The following is a 26,834-nucleotide window of genomic DNA, read 5'->3' as shown; positions in this document are numbered from 1 at the left end:
AACAGCCAATGTTGCTCTTTATCTCAGTGTTACAGTGATATGTACAAACTACTAAAGGTTTACAATATGGAGATACATATTGCCAGTTGAAATTACTGATGAAAACAAAACTTCAGGCTCAGAATAGTGTTTAAAGATCATACAGTGAATTGCAAATTTAAAGCCTCACTGTGCTCATAACAATTCATGCTGGGAGCTTTGCTGAAGGTAAAATATGACAACATGCTTACTTCCTATCAGGAGGAAGTCTCTGCTTTAACAGTACTTCACATACTTTTTATGTTATTAGTAGTAGTGTACTAGCACCTAAAGGAGAGATTTGATTCCTGAGAAAGTGCTAAATCACAAAGTAGATTCTTTTAAGTAGAAGAGTATCAGGTGTCTCTACTTTGTGCCAAACTCATAGTAAATTTGGTGTACTCATATATATTTATTAGATTCATCCCCTACAAGGAATTAAACTTGTTTGTACTAAGAATTCTAGGTTGCCTTTGGAAGAGGGGAAGGGCCCTCAAATGGCTCCTGTTTTTAGCTGTGTGAAATAACAGAACTTCAAATACTTTTATAGAGTTTTGAGGTTTAAAAGTGTTTATGCAGTTAAAGATGCTTTTGACTGCTTTTTAATATTAGATGCCTAAAAATTGTACTGTGGGGACCTTTATACTTTTCTGGATTTTGTTTGTTGCTTAGTCACAAGCATCCTGTTCAGCACTATCTAATTTAGAATGTCTCAGCCAAAACAACTCTCAGATTTGCTGCAAAAGCTCTGACAGTGTATCTTCTAATCCTCCCCTGCCACTTGAAATACCATCTCCAGACAAGTGTCTATGTCCTCTCCCCTCCACTCTTTGTAGATAATAGTCCTGGTCCATGCAGAGGCAGCAAGTAGAACAAGCTGATTCCGATTCTCTGTACCTGAAAGGGGCAGCACTGGCAAAGAGGGAACTTTCCTTCAAGATTGTGATTGTCACTGTTTTGCCCCAGTGAGGATGGGATATGCACAGCTGTAAGAGTGCTGCCAATGGAGTGTGTGCAGCAAACTTAATAAAGAAGCAAACCTCCTTAATGTCCCTAATTTAGCGATGAAGCCAATCAGTTTTAATTATTTTTTGATTAAAGAGCTAGCTATCCTCTAGACTGTGGGAAAAGTAGCTTTTGTGGGTAAACTGTCTTCCTGTTTTAAATTGAAATCCACTCCCAGAAGTCAGTGGTCCATCTCCTGTTCATGCCATTGAGCAGCTCATTAACTAGCTGCTTATTTATGGTGCTCTTATTTTTATCAGAACATAAAGAAACATCTTTAAATAGAATAGTGGGGATATTACAGATTTTCACCTGTTGAAAATTTTGTGTTTCAGCTGTCTCTACACAGCTGGTAGAACAAAGTGGTATTTCAGACCCTGGAATAGGCTGCCCAGGGAGGTGGTTGAGTCACCATCCCTGGATGTGTTTAAGTGTCGTTTAGATGTGGAGTTTGTGGACATGATTTAGGGGAGAACTTTGCAGAGCAGGGATGATGGTTGGACTCAGTGATCCCAAGGGTCTTTTCCAACCTGAATAGTTCTGATTCTGTGATTCACTATCTCCAGAAAATCACAGAGGTTGACTTTGACAGTATTACATGATAAAATTACATTGCAGAGCAATTCAAAGCTCCTAAAATCACGTTTTCCATTCTGACCATTGAAAATTGCCTTTTGTCTTACAGAAAAGTGAAAAACAAAACCAAAAAGTATTTAATTTTCTATGACACTGTAGCATTTTTTTCTACTGGTTACACTAAGTGAAATCAGCTGTTCCTTTTCTTTATCATGCCCTACTTCTTGCAGTGTGATGGGATCATTAAAATGGGACACAGCAGGGAGGGACGGTGGATAGGGCAAATGAAAAAGTTAATGCAACATTTTCTTCAGCTTTTAATATTGTAAAAAGTTACTATTGGAGCTTTTATGTGCTTAAATTGGTAGTTGTCCCTTTGCCATGAAAATCATTCTTTCTTTCCCCTCCTTTTCAGCTACAGTAGAAAAAATCCTCCCACTGTTTCTCCTTGAAACCCCCACTCTCTTTCCACATATGAACCCTGTCATAAGTACTTCTGTCTTGTCCAGCTCTAAAACTTTCTTCTTATAAGTTTAATACTGTGATTATAGACCCAGTAGTAACTCAAAGTGAAATTATTTTAAGATTTATTATTACGTTTCTTTTCATTTTACATTGATTTTTATTGCAATGGCCTTGAATTTTTTCGGCATAATTGTCTCCTTAGCAGCAACATGGAGCCCTATGAATTAATCAAAATATGACATAATGTCATAGCTGTAGTCAGTCCTTGTAACAACTGTAAGAAAATAAAACCACTGAATTTTTGTTCTGCTGGATATTTGTTCTGCTCTATCCCCATAGCAGCTGGTTATGCAGTAGATACTGCATGAGATACTGTTTTATACTAGCAATAGACTTCATCTGAGGGCTGCAAAATTGTCACACAGACCTGCAGCAAAATATGATTAAAGAGCACTGGGATAATAATGGAGTAAGCAAAGGAAAATAATACAGGTTCCTGAGGATGAGTAGGAGGGCTAGGATGAGTGGGTTGGGGGCTGAAGTTATTGGTGGCTGGTCTTGGGTTTTGAGAGCGACACCTGGGAGTGAGTGGAATACATGGGAACAGAGAAGCTAAATGGTGGAGGAGAAACCATTCTTCAGTGGAAAGGCTGGACACCACAGTGAGTTTATCCAAGGCTTGAAAAAAGTATTACTTTGTTCATTGAACCCTATTTAAATTAAAGATTAGTAATTTTTTTTTTTTTTTTTCCTGGTTGGATTTTTTCTGGTATAATAATAGTTCTCTAAGAGTTAACTACGTAATATAAGCTAGTCACACAAGAAAGTCAGTTCAGGAAGGCACTTTAAGCAATTTTCTTAAATGCTTATTTTCAAAGAGAGTGAATGTTCTGCTTGGAAACAAAAAAGCGCCTTTTTTTTGGTTAGACAATTAACTGCTAGATCACTAAAGCTGCATGAGATGCATTCTGCCTAAGCAACAAACTGCAAGGAAACACCACAAGCTCATGAAATCTATCTTTAAGGAGCAACCAAAGTTACTCAGTGTTTGATGCTAAATCGTGGTGTCAAAACAGTCTGAGAATTCACAGTACGTTCTAAATCTATATTTAAATACTCTGCATAAACAGGCTATCAAATATTTATTGCAGAAATGGCCCTGATAGGATGTTGCTGCCCTTTAGCTTGCAGACTTCAAGCCAAGCCAGAGTAGACATCCATCACACAAGATCCTTATTTGATGCAGAAGCAGGTAATTCAGCCCAGCTTTCAGAGAGGGAGCTCCATCGTCTCAGCTGGAGAGGCCTTAAATTCCTACACAAGGATTACTAACAAGTCTCTATGAGTGATGAAAGGGACATAATAACATCTCAATCTGATACTTGTCTTTTCTTTTGTAAATAGCTGACAATGAATTCTGAAGCCTAAATTAAGCTGTTTTTCTTCTCACCAGACTAAAGGAAAATGCTTAAACCTCTGGTCCGTAGTTGTTAATATATCTCGTTCAGATATTACTGATGGATATGGTTTAGGAGAAAACTTTGTAGAGTAGGGATGATGGTTGGACTTGGTGATCCCAAGGGTCTTTTCCAACCTGAATAGTTCTATGATTCTATGTTTTTGGTGAAGTATTCTTGTAACTTAACTCTTTAGTCTCCATGTAGGCTCATACCAAATAGTAGCCACAAACACTGAAGAAAGTTATGTGCTTGGATATATCTCTATGTCTGTTTATTACTTCCAACAAATGCTTTCCAATTGCAAGAAAGGCTGTTCTTAAGTAGGATATCAATCAAGTTTGTAACTAAAAATAATACTCCTAAGGACAAAAGTCCCCAGTGTTTCTTGTCTGAAGTTTAAACTTCAGAGCTCTCATGGTCAATAAGCAGAGGAGAGCATTTTTATACATACTGCTGGCATGAGCTGACGGTCCTCTGAGATGAAATTTTAACCGGCAATGAATAAATTCAGTTGCTTGTACTGACTCTTTAGTCTTGCTCATAGCCATTGCTATAGTCTTTGTAGTTATACACTGAAGTCTGCATTAGAAGTGCTTGCAGCCTGTGGGGTTTTAGAGTGATATCGGTTTTTTCCACCTATGTGCCTGGATTACTACACTAGCAATTTCTTCCCATAGTTAGAAATTTCCCATGGGTAATCTGTGCTAGAAATCTGTGTTCTGTCTACACACTTACCTCAAGATCTGAAAAGATGCCCCTTTTTTTGATTTCTTTTAAACTTGAGAAATTCAGCAAAGTATTTCACTGTCTATTTATGCCAGCACTCACCTGTATACTGGCACTATTCTGAGAGAGAAAGAAAGAAAGAAAGGATTTCTCCAAAATTCTGTGATCTTGCTTATCATACATACCTAAAGGAGTGTCCTAGGCCAGTGGGATGCAGGACTGAATTGCTTAGCATGTCTCTAGATCCCAGTTATCTAATGAACAGGTACACAGCTGAGACAAAGTTTCATAGACTTCACAGAAGTTGAAGTAGAATGGAGACTGGCAAATGCTTCCATGTTGCTGCATTCTCTTATCTGCCAATATTAATGCAAGCATTTTTATTTATGGACACAGAAATCCAAGGCAGAGTCAAAAAGGTTGACCTAACCTGGAGAGTTAAAGTTGAACCAGTATTTAAAATGTCTTTGATCAAGTAGTCCTTAGATCTCTGTGTTAGCAAACAGTAGCCAAGTTTTCTCCTTATTCTTAATGTCATCTTGTTCAGAAAAAGAAAACTTTTGACATGCTTTAATTATGACAAACATACCTCTTTTTATAACATAATTAAAACATTATTTTTTTTCCTGTACCATTTTGATTTGGTAAAAAAATCAGTAAAATAATATTCGTTATTCATAAATCAAGCTGACAGCTTTTCAAGTTGAAATTCCCTATTTTTTAGAAGTTAGGGAATGGTTATTAATGGTAAAACTTGTGGTTTTACGTTTGAAGCTGAATTTTATTTGTTGCTATATACTGATATATGTAAAATAAAATCATAAATCTGACATATATATATATTGAACTACTTCTGCATTAGATTTTTTTTTTTTATAAGTAAAGCAGAACATCTATAATTAGAGGGTTAAAAAAGTGCAATACCACAGTAATATAGAATCAAATCAACTGCATTACCTTAATACCTACTAAGCCTGGAAATACAGAGGAATGAAAGATCACTAACACTTCTAAATTATATGTGGTACAAAATTTGTAGAATTATAAGAATTAAGCAAAACTCAGATGTGAATCTCAGACTTCAAAGTCTTTTCTAAAACAAAACTGGAAGAAGCAGGAGGGGACTTGAGTGATATTTAAATGATTATGTAAACCTATTGTGATGGTAGATGTATTAATTACTGTGGATCCTTGCTTAGTAATGCAATTGTCTCCCTGCCTTTTATTTTAACATCTACAGTGTCTTTCTTTTCTCTGCAGGTAATTCTGGGGTGAGTACGTGCTCTCAGGTTGTCAGACCTCCTGTAGAGGTCTCTAGGAAATGAATGAGTATAGGATAACAGATCTCTGCCAGAGCACCACTTTTAGAGAGCAGGAATCTTCTAGCAGTAACATTGCTAATGCTCTGCCTATAGTTTCAAAGTTGCAATCTGTTGAAAACTAGGACAAACAATTTTTTAAAATGTAATATCCAGCTTAAAGTTTTGTTCACACTAGATAGCATATTCCTACATGGGCAATTCTATTGATACAGATTGAGTACATGCCTGTAAGGAATATTGCTTGCCCTGCTGTATTTTCAATGCATCTTTTCTTTTACATGTGTGATTCTTAGTGTGGTTGGCAGAAACAGTATCTAACGGAATCTCCTTGTTATTTGAATGCAGTAATTTCTGTTCATCTGAACACGTACCTCACAGCAAATCTTGGCTCAGGAAGGTGATATTTTATAAGTACAACTGCAGTTAGACACAGTAGACTCAGGTTTAAATGTTTTAGAGTTCTGAATGCCTGTGTTCTACAACTCTTTACACTGTTTCAAGGACCTATAGTTAAGCAGTGCAAAGGCATTAACTAGACAAGGGAAAGTTTTTCACGCTGATAATATTCTGTTGTTAGGGACCCTCCAGGAACAGGAAAAAAAGGAATCTTCTATTAGCAATGCAACTTCAGTTTGTTTTTCTAAGACAAAACACTCTAGTAAATGTCACATATAGCAGTTGAAACCAAAAACCCAATATGACTAGGATAATGTTTTAATTCCATGTAGATATATATGATTGTGTATTTGTTAGAAGTGTTTTGCTAAAACAGATATCTGATTTACTGTGAAGGTCAGGAAAAATATTATGGTATTTCCAATAAAAAAAGTTTGTCAACAGGGATAGAATTTTTGAGATACTTCATTTAAAGAACCAGGCATACAAAAAAGCTAGTTTCTCCTTCATGGTGTTGTTAAAATGAAAATTATTGAAACATATTCAAGTACATGAAATGTTATTTTTGCTATTTTCTGTTTGAAAAGTGTTTAAAAAATGTAAGATTTCAGCCCAGTTCTGGGTATATGAAGTATTTTTAAATCTTCATATTATTCTAGGGCTTGAAAAACTGTTTCTGTCTCAGACTTTAGCTAATTGGTCTTGTTGTCTTACAGTTCTTGGGAGTTTTGGGGTTTTTTTGTGAGTTGGAGTAAAGAGGCATAACTCCAGAAAAAATTACACAAAGTGCTAGTTCATTAAACCACAAAACCACGTATGTCTGTTGCAGAAGAGCAGATAGTCAAACTGCTTCATTTCACTATCTTTGCTCAGTTTTCTTTTGGAATAGCTGTGAAAATTGATATAAACCATAACTTCCTCTATGAATCGCTTCCTAAACCGACACCGTACTATTACAGATGAGACACAGGTTTTATTATGTTCTCTGTGAACTAACTCATGCACAAAACAAGCATCACATTTACCATGCAGCTATTAGAAAACTAAACTCCCCCACCATAAAAATATATCATCCCCTTATATCTGAGTAGCAGAAGATGATCTCTACTGCGTTATTTGTTCCGAGGGAGCAAGCTGTATAATGTGTGAGGAAAACAGCTGAATAATCATGAATACTTCAATGGGAGCAACATATGCTCCTGATGCTTCCCACTGAGACTACTGAAATGGCTTACAGTTACAGGTGCCAGCTTTCTGGGGAAAAGACTTGCTGCAAAGATGCGAAGTTCTAACCAATTCTGACAAATAAAGGACTATCATGCCTAAGCTGAAGAGTAGAACCTGCTTACAAATGATTGTGATGAATTGTGATTGTGATTGGCATACTCAGAAAGACCAAGCTCAACAAAATATTTTATAATATTAATTGCTTCCAAGTGCAGGTTAAGTAAAACTGGTTTGTTAGCCAAGTAGTGGGGATAAATAATTTAGGAGTGAGTAAAAAATATGAATTGTAAGTTGAAATGGGAAAATGTTCCTAGATATCCAAGGTCCAGAGTTGTCAAAACAGAAATTGCACAGAGGTGCCAGCTGTCTTTAAGCAGTAATTATGCACAAGCATATAGATAGAACAAAGGCAAGAAAAGGGAAGAAAATAGAATAAAAGTTGTTAATGAATTATTATTTTGCCTTTTACCTTTTTCACAATAAGTTTTATTGCAATTTCTCTTCCCCCTCCACATTACTTGTCCTGCCACTATTACCTGAGAAAGATTTCTCTTTGTATATAGACCATAGTTCTTAAATAATAGAATCATAGAATCAACAAGGTTGGAAAAGACCTTCAGGATCATCAAGTCCAGCTGTCTTCCTTACAACCCCTGTGACCAATAAACCGTATCCCAAAATACCATATCTACCTATTTTTTTTACATTTCCAGGGACGGTGCCTCCACCACCTTCCTGGCAGCCTGTTCTAAGGCCTCACCACTCTTTCTGTGAAGAAATTTTTCCTGATATCCAATCTGATCCTCCCCTGGCACAACTTGACCCCATTTCCTCTTGTCCTATCACTAGTCACTAGGGCGAAAAGGCCAACACCCGTTTCACCACAACCTCCTCTCACATAGTTGTAGAGAGCAATGAGGTCTCCCCTCAGGCTCCTCTTCTCCAGGCTGAACAGCCTAAGCTCCCTCAGCCTCTCCTCAGAAGACCTGTTCTCCAGACCCCTAATCAGCCTAGTTGCCCTTCTCTGCACCCTCTCCAGCACCTCAATGTCCTTCCTACACTGCAGTGCCCACAACTGCACACAGTGCTCAAGGTGCAGCCTCACCAAGGCCCAAGTAGAGGGGCAGGATCCCCTCCTTGGTCCTGCTGGTCACACTGTTCCTGATGCAGACCAGGATGCTGTTGGCCTTCTTGGCCACCTGGGCACACTGCTGGCTCATGATCAGCTGGCTGCCAGTCAACCCCCAGGTCCTTTTCTGCTGGACAGCTCTCCAGTCACTCCTCCCCAAGCCCATAGCATTGCTGGGGGATGTTGTGGCCAAAGTGCAGGACCCAGCATTTGGCCTTACTGAAACTCATGCCATTGGCCTTGGCCCATCAATCCAGCCTGTTCAGATCCCTTTACAGAGACTCCCTACCCTCAAGCAGATCAACACTCCTACCCAAATTAGTGTTGTCTGCAGGCTTACTGAGGTTGCACTCTATCTCCTCATCCAAATCATCCATAATGATGTTCAACAGGAGTGACCCCAGCACTGAGCCCTGGGGAACACCACTCATGACCAGCCCCAACTGGATTTAACTCCATTATATATATGTATAAAAATTATCTAAAAGAGGTAATATGTCATCCAGCAAATGTGAGAGGGGACAGAGAGGCAGAAGAGTGAATGGAAATGTGGAAATGAGGGAGAAATACAAGCTCTCAGAAAGTGATCATTCCTTGCTGCTGACAAAACCACAGTTAGGAGATTCCTGGCCCTCCTGCAGTAGGACTTCTGTAAGTGCTAAGCCAACTGTTCATGTTGCCATTCCCCAGCTGAAGGACAAGATGTGCAGGTCTTGGATGTTTTCTTTTTCCTTTTTTTTTTTTCCCCTGATAAATACTGGGTTTATTCAAAATTACCAACCATATCATTAAGATACATAAATCAAGCAATAGCAAACATAGAAATAAAGAGCTTAAAATAGTATAAATGGAAAGCTATGCTCAGCAGCTGAGTTTTTAAAGAAGACATAGAATATTAGTCCGTTTCTAAATGTATCAATAATTGCACAGGAAATTCACAACTGTTGCATTAACATTGTGTTAGTGAAAGAAAAGATGTAACCCAACCAGATGATGATGAGAAAGTGATTTCCATTTTAACTAAGTGAAAGACTATGACACATTACAACAACTAAAACCAAAAGCCCTTGACTTCATCTTTTGACCTTCAAGTAGCATAAATTAAGATTTTAAGTAGATACATGGGATGGATTCCTGAAACTGTAGAAATAATTATGAGAGTTAATGCAGGCTTCACTTTTACATAAATTGCTTTCAGTGATGCTAAATGGAAACAGAAAGATTTGTGAGACAGCAGGAATAGGATTTCTCAGAAATGTGAGGTGAACTAGCAATTTCCAGAAACAGAGCAGTTAAATAAATAAATAAATAGATAGATTTCCCTGTATCACAAGTTACAAAGCAGGTTATCAATTTGTCTTAATTAGAATTTCTAATATTCTTAAGTGAATATTCACCAGGAATTCTGAAGTTTTTTCTGTTGCCATGAACTTACATGTGAACAGAAGATACGCTTTAAGACCATTGTTAAGAACATGGCTATGCTCCTTATCTTTCCCTCTCATAGGTGAGTTGCACCATCGTGAACAGGATGCAAAATTTTTCCTGCAGCAAAGGAACTACAGGAACAAAGAGGGAAATTAAAAGAAGGGATGGAGGCAAGACCTCCTGCAGCAGTCCAGTTTGTCACTTTTGCTCAGGAGGTGTGAGAGTATCTGTATATACAGGTTCTTAGAGGATCATTCCTGTTCTCACTCCAGGCCTCCCCAAAGAGATTTCTAATGGAAGGAGCCAGGAACAGCTGACACTTCTCATGGGCTAGTGTAACACCTCTCCTAGCTCTCTCTAGCCCCAGATGGTAACATTAGTACACGTATCTGGGTATTTTCTCCATTGGTTGAGAAAAGGCTTGACATCTCATGAAATTCCCCACAAGCTTGCATTTCTCAACAGCTGGATTGGAAGACCTGCTGGAAAGCACTATGGCACATTTCCCTGGGTTTCCTTTGTTTTGAGATCAGAACAGGGAGGGACAGTGTGAGTCCAGTTCTTAACTCGATTCTTGATGCACTATCACACCATGGTGGTATGAAGTGCCCAGGTTCAAGTTGGGAACATCTTCTCATTCTTCTTTATAAAGACACAGTCTAAGCAAATTTTTCAAAGGAAAAACTGCAGGATAAGAAATTGAAATTATCATTAAGAAAGCATTAAAACATTTCTAATACTAAATACAAATTTTTATATTATTTCAAGTCATCAGTGTGTGTAGAAACGTGTTTTGCAGAGCTCAGAGACAAGCTATAAATGCAATTGTTATTACTTGATGCACAAGTCTGAAGAAAAATTATAGTAATGTCTTCCAAAGATGTAATATTATCTTTGTAGCATCTGACCATATTTATGGCTTGGACAATATACACAATTTTACTACTATACATTGAAATTCATTTACAGCAGTGTAATGTAATTTAAATTGATGAGTTTTTGTCATCTTTATAAATTAATGGTTTAGCTTTTTGAGAATTCTAGAAAGAGGAAACAAAGAGAAACCTCAAAAAGAAATAGCACATAATCCAATTTATAGTTTGGGTTGTTTTTTTTTAGTTATGCAAAGCACAGAGACTTTTCTTGTCTGTTGCCTTCTGGGTTTGACAGGTTTAAAACTGATAATTCAATGGTGTTCATCACTCCTTTGTGTGTAAGGAAACACATTCAGTCCTAATAAATTCTTTTTTTTTTTTTTTTTTTTTCTATATAATTTATATAATAAAGTAGTTTATGATCACATATCTGTGAAGAGTAAAAGTAAAATGTTACACTGTAGAAGAAATTTATGCAAATCCACTATATCATAAGGGAGTAAAATACTATTACTTTTTTTTCCCTTTAGAAGTCTGTACCATTTGGTAACATATACTTACGTGTTTGCAACTTTTAGTGTTTTATGACTTTGAATTTATTATAGAAAATTGTTCCATTCTATCTTTCACCAGCCCTTCACCCTTCCACATACACATTCGTCCACCTGTGTGAGGAGAGTTACATTTGGCTTAGCAATTAAAACAGATATATGTCCTTCAAGCTCCTCTTGCCTTGACTATCCTGTTTAGAGGCTGAGGAAGCTCCTGGGAGCACATACGGGTTATTGCGTGCCTGCAGGAGTTCTGTAAACCCTGTGCTTCACTTGTTGTCCAGTGGTCCTTAACAAGGCAGGAAAAATTAAGGCAGAGATCCTGAGCTCTACTCATCACTTACTGTTGGAAGCTAGTTCCCAAGTGGAATAAGTTAACAAAGTTGCATTCTAATTGAGCCACATCTCTTCCATCCTTCATATCTGCTTTTATGTCTGGGAAATGCATTGCAACTAATTGTGTAATTTTCAGCATGTGCAATGAAAAGTCTTTCTGTTTGTTTATTTGCAGTAGAGTAACACTATTTATTATTTCCTAATAATTAGATAGCACGTCTTGAAAAGTTACTTGTAACAAATCACTGTTTAGCCTGGAGAAGAGAAGGCTCTGGGGAGACCTTATAGTGGCCTTCAAGTACCTGATGGGGGCCTACAGGAAAGCTGGGGAGGAGCTTTTCACTAGAGAGGGTAGTGATAGGACAAGAGGTGATGGCTTTAAACTGAAAGAGGGGAGATTTATTTTAGACATCAGGAAGAAATTCTTCACCATGGGGTAGTAAGGTGCTGGAATAGGTTGCCAATGGAGGTTGTGGAAGCCCGCTCCCTGGAGGTGTTCAAGGCCAGGTTGGATGAGGCTTTGTGCAGCCTGGTCTAGTGTGAGGTGTTCCTGCTCGTGGCAGGGAGGTTGGAACATGATGATCTTTAAGGTCCCTTCCAGCCTTAACTGTTCTATTTATTTATGATATGTTTTCCTCTCTACATGGTTAGTACCTTTTCAAGAGTTAGTAATTTTGCATTTTTAGTTAATCTCTGAGGAGAAATAAATGCACATGCATTTACAAAGCTGTTGCTCCCAGTGTCCACAGATGTTTAAAGGACAAAACACTGACAGATTACAAATTTGTTTATATGTTATCACTGTAATGTGAGAAGGTGACACTGAAGTGCAGCAGGCAAGCAGAAGAATGTCTTTTCAGTATAGCCCCAGGCTTTTTTTTTCATGTGACCTGGACTTCCATACTTTGTCTAAAGAAAGATCTTGCATACAGTGTATTGTCAGGTATAAACATTTTTAAAAACTTGGATACAAAAAGATTGATATCTTGAACTGATAAATGCCTGTGTTTAGAGATAAAAAAGAAACATAATGAAATAAGATGTAGAATGTTAAAAAAAAGGATGTATAAACTTTTTTGGTCTTAAAAAATGTGAATGACTTATTTGCAAATGGAATGAGTATTAAATCTAGTAGTTAACGTAAGTATCTTGTGTTCACTGTGTCAACTATGGATTTCATCAAGATAGATTTCATGTTGAGAACTGCAGAGCCCTCTTTCCCCTTGCAAATGAAGATACTGAGCCATTGAAATCAGTGGCTGAATTTCTATATAGAACATGGGATTGCATATTGGTTGCATACTTACAATACAATTTTCCTGAACTTTATTTTTTAATTTTTCCACTTAGTATAATTGCCTATTCATGTAAAATATTCTTCGGCTTTGGACATAGATGATTAATGTGGGCAATTCCCACAGAATCAAAATTTCATAATGTATTGATTTGCTCTGTATTCCCTCTGCATGAGAAATGTCCCTGTAGGAAATAGCAGACAGTACACGGTTCTCAATGTGAAGCATAATTTACTAGAAAATAAAGGAAAAATGTCTCAGAATAAGCACTTTTCAATATGGAGACAGATGGCCACGTCACATGGCATGCATTCAGCTTTTTTCCCTGGCATGTTTAAATAATGTTTATAAAACAATAGACAGGGATAAAAATCAAAGTAGCCTTAAATTTATCTAAAACAGAATGGCAAACTGCTGTAGAAATGTCCTATAAATAACAATAAACAGCTGTTAAATGAAAGTCAATGAGGTGGAAGGAGAGTTTTTCTACTGCATTGCAAAAATATACATATATTTCTTTCTCTTATAATAAAATGTTCTGTCCTCTTTTGCAGCCCAGAACACAACATACTGTTTATATACCTGGCAAAGTGTGCAATGATTAGAGGCAAAACCAGATGGCCACGTTTTTCCTTGTCTCATTATTTTAGGTGACAGATAGATGAGTCCTAACTTTACCTGTCAATCTGACTGTAATTATTTATGTTCTACTGTGAATTTTTGCATGCGAATTCTCATGCACGTTCACATACGAATAGAAACAAACTGGCTCTTTCTCTTTCTTCCTTAGGTTTAGAAAGAATTGCAAGAGATTCAGCCTATGAGCAAGAAGGAAAAGTTCAGTTTGTAATTGATGCAGTATATTCCATGGCCTATGCACTACACAACATGCATAAAGATCTCTGTCCTGGATATATTGGTCTATGCCCACGGATGAGCACAATAGATGGTAAAGAACTACTGAGCTATATCCGGGCAGTAAACTTCAACGGTAAGTTGCATGTGCTGTTTTTTCCCCCCCTTTTTAGTCTTTCTGTGTTTCAGAAGTGACAAGATGTGTTTTCTTCTTTATATAGGCTGCTTTAAGGCAAAGTGGAAAACAGGATTAGAAGCAGTTCTCATTTAATCAGAACTGTGAGTTTTTCCACCTGCTTTGAAACCCCAAGTGTATTTTTCGTCTTAACATTAAGCTGCTCCCTTTTGGCAGCATGTAAAAAATAAGAATATGCTGATCAAAATATTCCAGAGAAAAGCTGCTGTTGTAGAAATAAGTTGAGGAATCATGCAGTCCTATTGACAGATTAAAATCCTTTAACAGATATTGCTTTTAGGTTTGCAATAGAAAAAATTGAAATAAATAAGCATTTGAAAATTGCCTTCTTCTGAAATTACTATTAACAATTTTCTTACGCAAGTGAATAGTGAAGAGTTTGCTTTCAGTTTGCATATTTAAATCTCAATTAAAACACTCACTAGCAGTTCTGTCTTCTTTTCCATGTCATTGGTTTTGATTCAGTAATTTAACCCAACTACTATGTATTTTTAAACAACACTACATAATATTCTGTGCAGCTGGGATCTGCCTGCTGGGAAAATGTAGTCACAGAAGCTTATGCTGTTAATGATAGAGGCCAATAAAGAGCAGGATTAATTTCTGAATGTAGAATTGAAAAAGGTAGAACATACTTGATAGTAAAATAAAGTTGCTGAAAACCTACATTATTTTATTAAAGTGATAGTTATTATAGACTGTATTTACCATTATTTTAGAGAGAAATGTAACTGTGTTCTCTGCTGTTTTCCTTGGCTTTTTTCCCTACTTGGTGGTAATTAAATACTAGACATGCCTTCTAACTACACAGAGAGAAGCACTGTCTATCATAAATTATTTCAATGACCGCAGCTTCCAGCCTTTTTGAAAAAAGCACAAGGTCATTTTGAATTTAGCTTCTGAGTGGAAGCTCTTTTTGCTTTAGGTAATATGCCACACCATTTGGTTGACGTTAATGTTGGCTGTAGTTCACAGTTTTTTCCTCTTCTAAAACTTTTTTCTTCCTATGCAATTTTCATGAAAAGGGAATCCCTGTCTCCAGAAATACAAAGATAGGAGGAGGTTAAATTATTCTTTAGTGATCCTGAAGAAAACCCAAAGCAAAATACGTTGCTGGCAAATGGGAAATATGATGACAAAGGTAGGCAGCATATCCTAAGGTTTGCAGTTATAATTATCGACATTTCTAGTAGATATTCTTCTGGGTCTGTGTTGTTAAAGCACAGAGAAAGTGATCTGTTTTCATTTGGTGAGCATGAAAGTTTGGCATAAAAAGATAAGCTGTACATTTTGTATGAAACCTTTCTCTCCCTAGATTGTTGTATTTCATCAATACTTGTCATGGTTTCTCTGGCTGACTCTAAGTATCGCAACAAGGGGAGATGAAAGAGAGGAATAAAGCATTCTGGACACTAATGAAAAAGTATCTGGTTTTGTACTATTGATTTACTGAAAGAGAGGAGAAAAAAAAAAAAAAAACAAACCAAAAAAGAAAAAACAACAACCATTTCTGTGAGGTTAACTTTCTTTCCTGTGGGATACAATAACTGTTCCCTCTACTAGGCTAATCTACATTATGCACTGGTGTACAGATTTTTTAGGTGTGTTATATGGCCAAATATTTCCTTTTTTTTTTTTTTTTTTTTGTTCCTTTATTGGGAAGCATAAGCAGAGGACAGTCTTTAACCCTTTGCCTTTTCCTTTTAATCCCAAATTTCTGTTCCTCAGGGTAGCACTGCCACTGTGACTTGATTTACAGAGGTAAATGTTTACATAGATTGCTAGACCTCCTGTGCTGGGAGCTGGCAGAAGTTTTGTGTGTTGGATCTGATGCAGATCCTGTGTTCAGTCATTAATAACGCAGTACATTAAAAGTGAATTGATTCACAAAAGGAAAACCCTGGCTTTCGCAGCCATTCAAGGTAACATTTTTCTATCCTAACCTCACAGGATCACAACATTGCTGATGTTGGCAGGGACCTCTGCAGATCTCTTACTCCAACTCCTTGCTTACATCAGGATCAGCCAAATCAAGTTACTTAGTACCATATCCAGCCAGATTTTAAATATATACAAGGATGGAAAATCCTCCAAAATTCTCTGTGAGCAATCAGTTCCAGTATTTGACCATCTTCACAGTAAAAAAGTTTTGTTATATGTTTAAACAACTTTTAATGCATTTTAAAATTGTCTGCTCTTAATAATCTTAATAATAATGCTTGTAATTTCTAGTAACAAGAAGAAACTGACATTTTTTTTGGTGACAGACTGGGTTGTTGATTTTTTAAAATTATAATTCAAGCAGTGGCCTCCATACATGATTTTACCAACTTCTCACTTCTAGTTCAGTATATCTCTCTTAACCAAGGTGGTACTGGGTGGGTGCAAGTCCAATTAATTTGCTGTCATGTCCAACTTTGTGGGTTTCACCTGTATTATGAAGGACAGCTGTCTACCGTATGGAGGATATTTGCAAGGGGAAGAAAACATATATGGTTCTGTTTATTGGGGTAACTGGTTAGCTTTTGATTGCAAGTAATCACTTTGAAATGTTTGGTTTTGTTTACTCTTTACTTTTATTTACAAATAATGAAGATTCATTCCCTGAAGGATTCATCTGTGTGATGTGCCATGACACCTTCTTGTCTGAAGGGTAATCATAACTACCAGAGCACAGGGTACTGATGAAATTGATATGACATTTGTTTCTGCTTTGACATTCTTCTACCAGTTGTGTGCTAAATGTAGAAAATCTCATACTTCAGCATGATTTTGAAGGGGATAGAACTTCTTCATTTGTAATAGGATTAAACAAATTAATTTGTATATGAGATTTGAGTTACTGCTGAGTGTAGTTTCCTGTTTCGCTATGGCCTGTGTTTTTCTTGGCATGGCTAGAAAAGTATGGTGTCTAAAACCAATTGCTTTTAATGTCTAATGGTCAGTTTAACATTTAATTTAATTTCATAGCAAAATAAACCTCTAACATATAACTGGTACAGTCTATTGCTGTGTATGTTGAACAAGTTTTACACAGGGAAATGTAAGCCAGTGTACTGAGAGGTGGCGTATTTTGTTCCATGTTTTCTTGGTGATCACTGCTAGTAGACCATAGCTAGCCCTTTCTGGCTATTTAATGAAGTAATATTTAGAGCTTTCAGAAGTTTCATGCTTCAACTTATCTTTTTTCCCCCCAGGCAAAAAGTGAATTTGCTACATTTGAAAGATTTACTCTAGCAGTTTTTGTATCCAAACAAAACAAGATAATTATAGGAAACCAGTGTTTAGTATTTAAAGTTATGAAAAATTAATAGTTTTTCTGTAAATTAGGTTCATAAATGGTGATATGTGCTATAGTATAATTGTGGCATGATTCAATATGTTCTCCCATCACATTGCTCTAGTGTTTTCACACTATTTAACTTCATAAGTGCTACTGCCCTGTAGTTTAATACTACAGGGTAACTTTCTTTACCCTGAGTGTTTTATGGTAAGTGCTTTGCTGAATTCAGCTTAAGTGTTCTTCATTTAACAGAAACAGGACTTGAACCTACATTTATCGTGGATGGAGGTGATTCAAAGTTGGTTTGGTTTTGTTTTGATTAGGTTTGGCTTTAAGAAAAATATTTATATTTGTACTTGCTTCTGAACAAAGCAAAAAAGGATGACAACATCGATACAGTGCTATTTCTTGTGTGGGAATAAAAACCGAAGTAATAAAACTGTTCAGTATCCCCCTTCCCAGTTGTCCCACTACAAAAGTGAAGATCAAAACTTACAGCTAAATTCCAAAGGTAAAGGTCATTGCTCACATTGTACTTAAAGTATTTCATATAGAAGAGATTTCACTCTTCCTATATATATAGCTTTATAGCTAGTACAGGGAGGCTGTTTTTTGCCTACCGGTAGTTATATATTTGCATGTATACTTACATTAACACACTGTAGTAGTGTAGGGATAAATATCTGGAAAACATCACACTAACACAAGATATATTTACAGGTATTGCAATATGAGTCTTTCACTTAATCGAAAGGTAAGGACAGAACTTGACCTGGACTCTTATACATGTAAACAGATACCTTATTTGCTTTGATAGGCTACTTATCCTGTGGGCAAACAGGGATAATTGCTAATTTGACATCTTTTTAGTTGAGCGGGGATCAGTGAAGGGAGCACAGAACAGGTGGAAGTGCTGACTGTCCTCTGCCTTCAGTGCTTGGATAAATGTTGTCTGCTTCTGCAGGAGGTACCTACAACATGAATTTTCCCTCCTGGTGAAGAGAAGACACAGGAAATAAATTCTGAGTCTGATTGTGCAATCTTTTCTCTGGTCTTCTTTGAGACAAAGTAAGGTAACTCTGTTGCTTGCTGGGGTTTTGTGAAAAATTTGTAACACTGAGAATGTTGTGGAGTCTCCGTCCTTGGAGGTAGTAAAAACCCAGCTGGACGTGGGGGACCCTGCTCTTGCTGAGCCTACTCTAAGCAGAGGGGTTGGACTAGGTGATCTCCAGGGGTCACTTCCCAACTCAGCCATTTGTGATTCTATAGCCATAGCTGGACTTGAAAGAAAGAAAAGTATGCCACTTGCCCTTGCTTTGCAATATTAAATGAGCCTTCATTCTTCTGGAATTAATTTCATAGTCTTGGTGGACTAGTAAACCTTGCTGTTATTTGTTTTTTAGATATGTTAAGTGCCTTTGAGAAAAGATTGATTTTGGCTAGAAAAAGACATACACACGTGCAAATTGCATCAGCCCTATTTAAAAAGCAAAACCACATCAGAAAAGGGCAGAATGATACCAGAGAATGGGAAGACAAGAGTGGAAGACAGCAAGCAAACTCAGTAATTTTATAAACTAAAAATTAAAGATCAATCTACATAGTAAGGTTTGTTTGGTTTGTTTTGTTTTTGTTTTTGTTTTTAATGAGAAAATAGTATCTATAGAGGACTTTTTTTTTAAAAAAAAGAAGAATGGGGTTTCTCACAGAGAATTTTGAACCCTCCAGAGAATCATTACTGTGGAATCAGCCATTTACAAAATTCATCTCCTGCTGTCTTTTGAAGTTTCTAAGACATTAATCTGTGCAAAACTCTCCTGATTTAATATTCAGCTCAGACTGCTTTACATGTTTTTGTGAAGAAAGCTGACACCTCTCTGTTCTTTCACTGAGTGCAAGATTTGCATTCTCAAATAATTATTTATCATTAAAACAGAAGTTTTAAAATGCTGCCTTTTGAGACTGATAAGTTTTGACATTTTTTAAGGCATTAAGCACAATAGAACTAAATGTCCCACTTACAATGTACTGGAGCTATGCTTCTAACTAATATTTTTTAAAATCCAACTCTCTAGTCTACAACTACCAATAGAGAAAAAAAACACCTTTCTGAAATAGTTGAAGCTGGGCACATCTGTGATTTTTAAAGTTACGAGTTCTTATTATCGGTTCTTCACGTAAAGGTTTGTACTGCCAGAAACTTTTGACATCATACAATGCCACTGGTACCATATTCTGTTAGGAAGTATAATGGGAGTTAATACCAGATGAGTAGATCAGATAGGGACAAACAAGATTAGCAAGGAATTAGGAAGGACTAAACTCTGCTGACCTTGATAGGATTCACTATGGTAGGAACCCTAGTTTCACTAATCTGTACTCTGCTGAAGAAACAAAGATACTTCTTTCAGTTTCAGAAGTGAGAGTGGAAGGGGTAATGCCTGTTGCAGTCTTATTAAGATCTGGGATATTTTTTCTGTCATAAATTAATAACAGGACATAATTCCATGTAATTCTTTGAAAGTTTTGGTTTACAGAGGAGTATTTGAAAACGTGACTGAAGCTTAAACTAACATAGGCCTGAACTAATAAAATTCCAGATTTCAGAATAGTTCATGCTTTTCATGTACTTTTCTCATGGTTTCAGAGGTGCCTAATCTGGCTAATTTAGCACTGGGGCTGTGGCAGACCATTTGTAATAAAGAATCCTGATGTCTAGTTTCCCATACCTTTATGTTCAATTAAGAATGGAGTTGTTACCTCTGGTAATTTCTTATTGGGGATAAGCAGGGAATGATTTCATGTAAGTTCTGCTCTGGCATCTTAATTATTTTAGTGTAATTAATCCAGATAGCTATACAAGAAACTAAAATTGCACAGAGGTCTGAATCACTTTTAATGGGTTTAAGTAATGTATGGTTATAGTGTAAGCACACGCAGCAGGCAAAGCCTGGAGCTGCTGTGATTCTTAGGTACTTCATGAATGCATGTGATTAAAATCAGATATTATAAAGATGCTGGGTGTGAAATTAGAAGGTAGAACCTAAAAGTAAATGCAATTTGTAGCTGTGTTCTTGCTTATGTACAGAACTTAAGTACTGATTAATTGAGCAATATATATGCTCCACATACAAAATTCATGATGTAGAACGCGACGGATGTCAGTTCTCGCTATTGAGGAAGAAGGTCTCATTCATAAGGTATTTTAATAATTAACATGTAAAGGAAGGTGACAAAGGATTTGCCCTCATTACTCATGAAAATTGATTTGCATCTCCTGATAGGCGAGGATATTAAAACATATTAGAGTACAGATTTCTAATACAATCAAGTTAAAAACTCAAGCACTAGTGTGGAGAAACACAAATTAACCCTTTCCATTCCTAGCGAAAAAAGGTATCTGGGTATCTGAGTGCAAAGAAACTGGACCCATAATGAATATATCTTTTAGCTTTTAGTCAGTGTAAGAAACATGACTGCTGCAGTTCTGTGGCGTTATTAAGCCTCTCAGATATCCCTATTACGTTTATTAACAGCAAGAAGGTGTGCCACATGTTTTGAGTAAAAAAGAATACTTTGACAGGCTTCCGAACTTTAATGTTTACATTTAAAATCTACTCTTAAATCTATCAAATAAATTAAGAATGTTTGTATGAGTTACCATCTTTCATGTCAATTCATGAACTGTTTAGTAAGACAGCCATTCAATAAGCAAGCAGGACAGTCATGAGGAGAAATTGCTTTTCAGGACCTCTTTAACAGAATAATGTGAGCCTTTTTCATTTTCCTGCAAAAACTTACTTACAAAATGAAATAGACACATTGGAGAGAATATAGGTCTGGAGCACCTCTGCTATGAAGACAGGCTGAGAGAGTTGGGGCTGTTCAGCCTGGAGAAGAGAAGGCTCCAGGGAGATCTTATAGCAGCCTTCCAGTACTTCAAAGGGCCTACAGGAAAGCTGGGGAGGGGCTTTTCATCAGAGAAGATAGTGATAGGACAAGGGGTAATAGTTTTAAACTGAGAGAGGGGAGATGTAGGTTAGATATTAGGAAGAAATTCTTCACTATAAGGGTGGTGAGGAACTGGAATAGGTTTCCCAAGGAGGTTGTTGATGCCCCATCCCTGGAGGTTTTTAAGGCCAGGTTGGACGAGGTTTTGTGCAACATGGTCTAGTGGTAGGGTTCCCTGTTCATGACAGGGAGGTTGGAATTTGATGATCTTTAAGGTCCCTTCCAATCTTAATGATTCTATGACTCTAATATCAAGGGAAAAAAGGCAACAAATTTATTAAGGGTACTTGGTAGCATAAATAAGCTACATTTATAGTTCATTCATGTAAAAACGTGATCTAAGTGGTAATGTCTGGTTAGTAGAAAACAAAAAATAGAGCAATTCTTCAGGGAGGTCACTGTCAGTGAAATTGTCTTGAAAAATCTTACATTCTCATATAAGTAGTAAAACAACCATTTCTCTTATGTTAACGGAAATGACAGCGAAATCAGGTAGACTTAATATTGTAGGGCAGAAATTACAGTGAGGAAAGAATAGATTTATAATTAACAGACATTGCTGCGAACATCCTCAGAGGACACTGTTTAGTTTTTATGCTCTAAGGAAATGTTGAATTCTGCAGTAATCAACCAAGTTCAGATCTATAGTCAGAGCAGTACTGGATTCAAGAGTCAGTTATACATGTTAGAACTTGTTACCAGATGTGGTCTTAAGCAAAACCAGGGAGAATCCAAGCAAACTAAACAATACATCTAAGAGGAGACTGGTGGGATTCACTTCATCCCTCTCAGGCAAAAAAAGTTGCCCTCGGTTTCAGTAGCTTGTAAAGTCTACAGGTAAGTGTCTAGTTCTCCATATAGCTGATGGAAAAAGCTGATACCTCTAAAGGCTAACAGAGAGAGGGCCTGGTCATTAGCGTTTAGGCACCATAGCAACTCATCTACTTCTGTATGTTTTTCTGCAAGCAGCTATGATTCAGAGAGATTTTCTCAAAGGCTGTTTAAAGCATTTCTAGTAGTATGAAATATTAAATATGTGGAAACTAGTTTATCTTAGAAGCTTCTCTAATTTACTCCAGAAGAATAATAATTCACTGTTATTCCTGAAGAGTGAGGTATCCAGTCATTTTGTCCACACAGCAGCTTATGTTTTAGGCTGAATAGACTAGACCCAAAGCCTTGCTACCCATAGTCTTAGCCAAATCTCCCCCTTGTAAGCCTGAAATAAAATGGATTTGATGCACAAATTCCTTGGTATTCTATTTTAAAGAGACTGTTTCTCTCAATTCTGCTGTTATCTCTACAATCAAAACTGAACATTTGATAATTAAAAGAATTTGCAGTAAGGATTTTAGTTGCAATGATGTGGATTCTGTGCACAACACAATTTCAAAGTGATGGTGCGTTAGCGAGGCTCCCCTACTAACATTTTTCAATTTGTGACAACTCCTTTAGGTTATTAACTTTTATAATTACATTAGTATTTAATTAAAATGGTTTGGAATATAGGAAATGCTGAATACTCTTTATTTTAGTTACACTTGGAAACCAAAACTCTTTTAAGCAAAGTGATAGGAACCTCCACAGGTAGTTGGATTTGAAAATGATGCTTATCTCTATTACTTACAGCTCTATTAACAAATTATCATCTTGACTGGGACTCTACTTGAATACAGGTTTATTTGCTAGTATTTAAGCTTTTAATGTAAAGGTACGATTATTAGAGGATACTCAGCTACATTTCAGAGTATGAAAATTTGGATTCCTACTGTATCAAAAATTGCACACCAATCACAGCTTCCTCCTTAGACCCAACAATTACATTGGGGGAGGTTTGTTATCCAGTCTGATTAACTTTGATGCTGACTTGCTTAAATTTTAGGAGTTCAGCTGGAGGGTAAAAGGATGTGGTATAACCTTTCGATGTTAAGTCATGAGGAAGGGGTTTATGGCTCTGAAGAGTTTGAAAAAGGAGTGAGAAACATTTAATACAGCAATGCTAACTCTGCTTTGAGATGAAGGTGGTAGAAACACTGAAGCTTGGTCCTTCCCCCAAACTTTTCATATTAGTTGAGGATTTCTATGTTCACTAAAGAAATAAAGTAATTGACTCCTGAGCCTTTAATCCAAGGGAGACTAAAGCCATGTCCCAGAAGCATGCCTGAAATAGGTATAGGGCAAGACTGTGAGGATGTTCCTTAGTCTTGTTGCATTTGGGTCACTATGCAGCTAAGAATGCAAGACCTCCTAGAAGTTCGATCCAAGTGGACTCTCAATGTGCTATCTTAGTAGCACTAAAGTGACTATAATTTTATATAAAGTCAGGGGTCTTGTTTATTTTTTATTATACTTTATTTTATTATAGTTTTCATTTTATTTATTTATTGTATTTTTATTTTAGTTAAAGCAGAATTGAAGGAGCTCTAAATGTATGACTCCATATTTTTACTCATTCAGCACTGAAACAAGAAATGTTAGTGCAGTACAGGATAAGTTTTATGCAGTTGTTGGACTTCTTTTATTGTGCAGCATACTCAAAGAAGACCTATCATCTATATGTGGGTTGTTTTTCATTTTCATTCAGGTGAAAACTGTCTAGTTTTTAGAAGATAAGTTAAAATTTCCTTTTAGGGATTAAGGCAGTATACCTGTATTATCTCCAAAAGGTTAGAGAAGGTAGCATGGTTTTTAAATATTATTTTTTGTTAAGAAACATTTTAATTACTGTCCAATAAGAAAAGAAACCAAACCAAAATGAACCATCTTTGGTTAGAGAAAGAAACCATCAACATATTACCATGGTTTTGATATAAAGGAGAAAAATCAAGCAAAAAAAGTTTTCATATAATGATGATGGTTGATTATTCCATCAATCACTTTTATTGTCTTGAAAACACTTTTATTGTATTGAAAAGTTAGATATTATGCTATCATGAAATTAATATCTTTCAAGGTTCTTATAACATCATTGTAATGTGTGAAATACAGCTTGATTAGGTAGCACTCCAATTAAAAGAATTTTCTCAGAAATGGGAGTGACTAGTTAAGTTCATTCTTGCAAAAGCCCAAAATTTTGCAGTTTTTCAAGCAATAGTTTTGTTGTGTCTCTGTTTCTACAGTGCTTTTTTTCATTTGCAATTCGGGGTGTATGCTATCTACATCTCTCTAGTAGCTTTTTCCACATATTTTAACTTAAATAAGGATTCAGAGTTGCCAGAGACTTTTGTAATTAGAATTTACCCGTATAATAAGCAATAAAGAAGGATAAACTCTGATCTATTCAAGTGTTGAAATAATTAAGGAAAAAATGTTCTTAAAATGTGATTTCAATAAATTTTTCATTTTTAATCTTTGAAGTTGTCCTAAAAGTACAGTAAGTTTCAAATATCACAGCAGATAGAAATGAATACTGGTTATTACTGTCCAGATATTTCCAGTTCCTGGATGAATTAAAAACCATTGAGCCAGCCTGAATGCTCTGATTATGAATATTTAACTTCTTTGTTAATTTACCTTGCCTTTTAAATTTCATATTCTGAAATGGAACAATGTCATTCAGTTTGCTGAAATATTTCTTGAAAAGTAGACGGTAAATGTCACCTGTTCATTATTTAGTTGAAAATCCATCAGCTGACTAGGAAAATACAGAAATACTGTTTATCAAGACAAGGTTTATAAAACTCCAACTGCACTATAGTTATTATAAAGTTTACTGTTTATTTTAGTGGGTCTGGAATACAGATACTCATCAACCATACCAAAAACCAACTGTAAAAGAGTGGTCACCCTGACATTTCTACAGAATTGCTAAAAAGTAAGTTAAAGCAAAATGCAGGTTGGTTAGCAAGCAGGTAGAAGTAAAAATTTTCAATTACAGTTACTTTAATTTATTATGAGTGTCATCTAGTCACTTAGATGTGGCTTCAGGTTTAGGTGTTGTGCTTGCTTTGTACAGGAAGACAGTTCCTAAGAGCTTGGGAAGCAATTGTGGTAACATAGCAGTTACCTGACCTGTCTGGGGAATTCAGAACATCCTGAGTTTACAGACATGCTCTCTGTCACATATGTTTATCTGCTGGAGTAGAGCAACAGCACAGTAAGAGACAGTCCTTGACATTCACTAAATTAATATTCCTCTGGGAGCTGTAAGTTTTTCAGTGGAAAGACAACTGTGTTTGTGTTTGCTTGTGGCAGGCAGAGGTAGCAGTTTGTACACACTCAGTGGAAAAGAAGCAGCTATATATCACCCATGCACTGTATCCTGCTGCCTTCTCAGAAATTCTTTTCTTTCAAGGCTTGCCATACATATACTCATCAAACTCTTTAAAATAACCAGAAATCCACAATTCTGTACGTTGCAACTTATGATGACCTTAATAGTAGATTCCTTTAAGGTTAAGCAAACAGATATAATCACAGAAGACACATTGTTGCTCAGTCTGAGCTTAGATTGGATCAACATTTGATTTTACTGTTTGGCCCTGCAGCCACTGAGGACTGCTCTGGCTTTGCTCCAGTATAGTTTGATCCTGAGTTGAGAGAAAACAATGTATTGGCACTGTTCCCATGCCACACATAGTCACATTTTTTAAATACATCCCTATGTAGCTTTAAGTCACAACTCATAAATAGCCAGTTACAGTAGCTGTGTCCCACTTTTTGGAAGTAATTATTATGCATTGTAAAGGAAATTGAAAATGATATATGGAACCTCAAGTCATAATCTCTGTGCAGGATATGCAGCTACAGGACAGTCAGCCTCCTCAGCACATGCCAGACTGTGCAACCTTGAAAGGTTTATTTAGTGCATCTCTACCATTGTTCATCCAAGTCCCTACCGAGAGATCTGAAGAGAAAGCCTAGGATATAAGAGTCTACTACTTATCATGCTGAAGAAAAACAACTAAAGGTGTTTAGAAATAACCCTTATATTGACATACAGCCACTGTGGGAAGGTTTCCTCTAAGCCGGCTGGAGTTTAAAGGCTCCAGCTCTTGAAAGTTACAAATTGTTTTATTGATCCTCCCTTATGCATGGACTAACTGCAGCTCAAACACTGATAATTTTTTCTCTGTTTTGCACTTTCAGTGTTTCTACCAGCAAGGGACATTGTTCATAAGTGCTTAGGCAGGATTTCTTGCTTACCTGAGCATAAAACACACATGGCTTTGTTCTTACTGTACTAAGTGAGTTGTCCTGAGTCTTGTATGCTGAATCAGAAAATCCTGAGGAAAGAAAAAAAGAAAGTAATGTCCAAGCAGATGTTCCTAAACATAAGAAGGTTGTTAATTTTTAGTTCCAGTTATGGTCGAACATTGAGTTTTTTCCTTATTTCAGCTGACTTGCCCTAGACCTAATTGTACCTTTCTTATGTTTCTGTGTTGTTTGCTTGACATCCTGGTGACCCTGGGTTACTGCATTACTAAAACAAAAAAAGTACCTACAAATGTTATTTTATTTATTTGTTTGCTTGTTTCTTTGCTTGGGTGGTCCTGGGACAGCAATTTAGTTTTTCAAGGCATTTTTGGACAATGCAGGTATTTTTAGCGAGGAAGTCCAAAAGTGCTGAGGACTGAAGTGTCAGGTCTGCTAAAGTTCATTTTTGCAAGGTGTTGAAGGGTCAGAGCAAAGATATATGCCTTCTGCCAGCTATCCTGTAGCAGACATACCCACCTGCAAT

General features: G+C 36.6%; 1 protein-coding gene across 12 annotated transcripts in view; it reads left to right on the top strand.

Annotated features, from left to right (window-relative positions):
* The window catches only part of GRM8 (glutamate metabotropic receptor 8), a 346,196-nt gene that overhangs the window by 204,309 nt on the left and 115,053 nt on the right, over positions 1 to 26,834 (top strand). For 11 of the 12 annotated variants that reach the window (XM_051609041.1, XM_051609042.1, XM_051609039.1 and 8 more), the window contains one exon: positions 13,600 to 13,800. In XM_051609041.1, coding sequence (XP_051465001.1) covers positions 13,600 to 13,800 — 201 coding nt within the window. Of the gene's footprint in view, positions 1 to 13,599; positions 13,801 to 13,885; positions 13,973 to 26,834 lie in introns of those variants that run through there. The other variant, XM_051609044.1, reaches the window with a different exon arrangement.

This window comes from Apus apus, chromosome 1, assembly GCF_020740795.1.
Source record: "Apus apus isolate bApuApu2 chromosome 1, bApuApu2.pri.cur, whole genome shotgun sequence".
Classification (NCBI taxonomy): Eukaryota; Metazoa; Chordata; class Aves; order Apodiformes; family Apodidae; genus Apus; species Apus apus.
This window is presented reverse-complemented; position numbering and strand designations above follow the sequence as displayed.